The 3,576-nt window shown below is 41.0% G+C and overlaps 1 protein-coding gene across 1 annotated transcript; it reads right to left on the reverse strand.

The window, feature by feature from the left end:
• On the reverse strand, positions 1–3,576 carry LOC109845735 (tryptophan aminotransferase-related protein 2-like). Its single transcript, XM_020415007.1, has 5 exons — positions 3,284–3,576; positions 1,518–1,821; positions 974–1,251; positions 393–697; positions 1–299 (listed from the first exon to the last, which is right to left on the reverse strand). Exons 1-5 carry the CDS (start codon positions 3,574–3,576, stop codon positions 115–117), a joined length of 1,365 nt encoding a protein of 454 aa, XP_020270596.1. The 3' UTR covers positions 1–114.

A 3,576-nucleotide genomic window follows, 5' to 3' on the forward strand; every position in this document is an offset into this window, starting at 1 on the left:
CCTAACATAGCTGCAGATTTTGCAGATTTTACTCAGCTTAATTATCTACAAGAGATGTACAAACTGCTCAATTCGACGAATTAATATGGAACAACTTGAAGTGGTTCAAATGCATCATGCAAGAGATTCTAGTCGTTCGATAAACAAATTAAACGTCTCTTCGCGATCCAACATGCTAACTCTCACATACTTCATGCCCACTCCAAAATGCTTCCCGCCTCGAGTCAGAATCTTTAAACCCTTCAGGAAGCTCTCGCAGTCTTCGATCTCTTCTTTCTCACATTTCATCCAAGCAAAACCTACGCGGTCGGTCACAATGCCAAAAATCAGAACAATGATTGTTCAATCAACAACAACAAAAATTGATTTAAGTTTTTAAGTTGTATGTATACCAGGATACGGAGCAAAATTCTCCCCAGTGAATTTGCAGGTCTCTGTTGGATACTCAGGCAGGCTAAAGAGTCCGGTAGCTTTCACAGCTTCTCTCAGTCTCTTCCATCTTTTACCTAGGCAATCTCGCCCATAATCAAACAGTCTAATCATCGGCGACTCAGTGTTGGGGAGCTCATAGCCATCCGAAATCACTTTCAGGATTTTAGCAGCTCGGAGTTGCGAGTCTTTTGATACCCCAATCGTGTTCAACTCTATGAACTTGGTCATCTTTTTCGCAACATTTTGGTCCTTTACTACAGCCCACCTGAATTCATTCGAGAGCCCAAATTTCAGTAACATGTGATCGATATAACATGTGTGTATTGATAAAATTTGACATGTGTATATAAAAATATGAGAACAAAATTTATCAGAACACCAGCATGAAAGTAGGATGTTTAGCGTCTCATTCGATCATAAGGAGGCAAATTCGAAATTTTAATTGTCCACTTCATGGTTTAGAACACTCACTCTCAATAGAGAATACTCCGATAAGATTTGTGTTCTAGAAATCGAACATCAGAATTACTAGTTTGATTACCCGAGCCTGGTACCAGCGTGGCCAGTGCTCTTTGAGATAGTGAAGAGCATGATATCGTGATCTGCAGGCTCAGTGATGGCCGTGTACTGAGGCCAGTAGTAAGCTAAATCGTGGATCGTCTTTCCAGTATCCGAGCTGAGAACAGCCTTGTTCATGAACCCATCGGGGTTGTTTGGATAACAAACAACCTCAATGTAGGAATCTCCTTTGAAAGCACGGGCATCGCCCGCCCATCGAAATAGCCCCGAACGGAGGTAGGCCGTCTTCGTATGATATGCCTGAGCTCAACTTACAGAAAGAAATGTGTTATCAAAGTAATTATTTAGATCAAATTAAATTATTATGATGAGTACTTGCTTAACGAATCAATGCATGAGCCTCGGGTCATGTCTACATGAACCCAAACAAAAGTATGCCGCAAGTTAGAGAATCCTATGTTTCTCTCAATTAATCCAGTTTCAGCTTTAAGCAAAGAATAGATTCTTGCTTGCATTGAAAATATAGCTATAATTATTCAAATAATTTTTTTGCCCTTAAAGTTTACCGAGTAATATGGCGCTGCAGAGACAACACTCATGGGCTCCGAGGCATCAGGAGGCGAGAGCGCAAAAACTGCAGCCTGATACAATTGTGTTGAGCCTGTGCCGACAACAATGTATCTGTCCTCAGTCACAGCATTGCCGACCAATTTGTGCAGTCGACGAACCTCCTGGCCAAAATCACGCTCAAGAAACCAACACACGTTGCCAGCATCCGAGAAATAGCTCAGCGCTTGCCATCCAGGGATCACGACTGCTGCCTCCTCTCCCTTCCTCGCCCAAAACTCCTCGAATATTGTTGGGTCGCCACTAAAACAAAAGAAAATATATCAACTAATGATATAACATTTTTACATAGGTTCAATTGCGTGTTAACTCTCTGCAGCATAACCGTTTTGAATTTACCACGGTCTAGTTTTATCTTTGACTCTTTTACTCTCAGAGAAAAAGAAAATTGTTTTGACAAATAGACTCCCTAACAACAAAAAAAATCACTCAAGGGGGTTTATCCGCAAAAATAAAACTAGACCGTTGCGTTTGGCAAAGGGATAAGGAGGAGGGATTAAAGAGAAGAGTTACCTTAGTTAACCCATCGTGAAGGGTTAAATAAATTCTAAACCCGTTTGGATACGATAGTTAAGACAAGTGGTTAAGTCTTTTGTGTTTGGCAAATGAAGAGGGGTTAAGGAGATTAATCTCATTACTTTTTAAAAAATATCACTTTCGCCCTTATTAAAAATTTATAAATAATTACCTCATCAAAAATAATATAGCATTAAGCACATTATTATAATGTCTGCTAATAGTCTCTCCTGAGTGTTAAAATATCTCAGCTAATACTCGATTTGAAAGGGCATGCAAAATTCCGTATAAAAATATACATAGTTGTTCATTGTAGCTTACATATTTAGTTGGCCTTAAAAGCATTTTTCTCAATGAGAACATTTTTTAGCAAAAGAATTGTCTCAGAACTTATAAAGAAACTTAATCCCGCACCTTTGTGACCCCAACAAAATAAAAACATTTATTACACCCACAACCCCACCCAAAAGCTTCCCATTTCTTCTTCCAACTCTCTCTCTTTCCCCCCTCACTTCTCCCATTAGAAACCCTACTCTTCGGTTGAAAGGGGAAATTTTCTAGGATTTTTTTTTGACTTTGGATCCCTAAATTTAGCGATGAGTGCTCAGAAGAAAAGGAACTTTAAGATTGAGGCGCTCAAGCATCGAGTGGAGGTGGATCCTAAGTACTCGGAGAAGACATGGAAGATTCTCGAGCATGCGATCCACGAGATCTACAACCAAAACGCCAGTGGATTGAGCTTCGAGGAGCTGTACAGGTGACTAATTGCTTGGATTTGTGCTGATTTGGTTTGAATTTGAGTTTCATTTGGGCATTTTAGCATTAATTTTTTTGACGGGTTATTCGTGAATATGGTTGTGTTATTTTGGATAATAATAGGTTTGGATTCTCGTGCGATGGTTAATTGGGATGAAAAACCGTTGTTCCGTTCTCTTCTTTCAAAATTCCGTCGGCTACCCTCGCATGAGAAGGCGGAACAAACGCGGAATAGCTAACCCTTCAATTCACGGGATAAATGTGTTGATGGGCTCACGTGCGGGTTAAACTAACCCGTGGGCTTTTTTTCTGTTTGGCAGGCTAATGGAGGCTTTTTTTCCTCCCTATTTGGTAGTAAATTCAAAACAACAAATACTACTGGGTGTCTACCCGCGGTTAACCCTTAGAGACTAAAATAGCTCGTATTACTAACTGGTCGAGATTGATGATGGAGTCCTTAATGGGCCGAGACCCGCTAGTAGCACTAATGTTGGTGTCCTGCACAGCCGTGTAGTTCTTCTCAACGGTCTTCTTCTCTTTTTCGTGCACAATGTTCACCTTGTATCTGTTTCTTTCGTCACCGAGATCCTCAAATAGAGGGGCGATGTAAGTAACAGAGACCAGGTTCACCGCCAAGGACACAAGAACGGCGATGCACCATATTGCCGGTTGTGCCCACAGAGAGCGTAGCTTCCTCTGGCTTTGCTTGGCCTGCGCACTTGCCAT

Source organism: Asparagus officinalis, chromosome 6 (genome assembly GCF_001876935.1).
Source record: "Asparagus officinalis chromosome 6, Aspof.V1, whole genome shotgun sequence".
Classification (NCBI taxonomy): domain Eukaryota; kingdom Viridiplantae; phylum Streptophyta; class Magnoliopsida; order Asparagales; family Asparagaceae; genus Asparagus; species Asparagus officinalis.

Excerpts from the sequence above, each read along its gene's own strand:
- LOC109845735 (XM_020415007.1), bottom strand. The coding sequence starts at position 3,576 with ATGGCAAGTGCGCAGGCCAAGCAAAGCCAGAGGAAGCTACGCTCTCTG. Across the intron at positions 1,252-1,517 it reads CTGCAGCGCCATATTACTCG|GCATATCATACGAAGACGGC; the intron begins GTAAACTTTAAG and ends AGTTGAGCTCAG. Across the intron at positions 698-973 it reads CACGCTGGTACCAGGCTCGG|GTGGGCTGTAGTAAAGGACC; the intron begins GTAATCAAACTA and ends GAATGAATTCAG.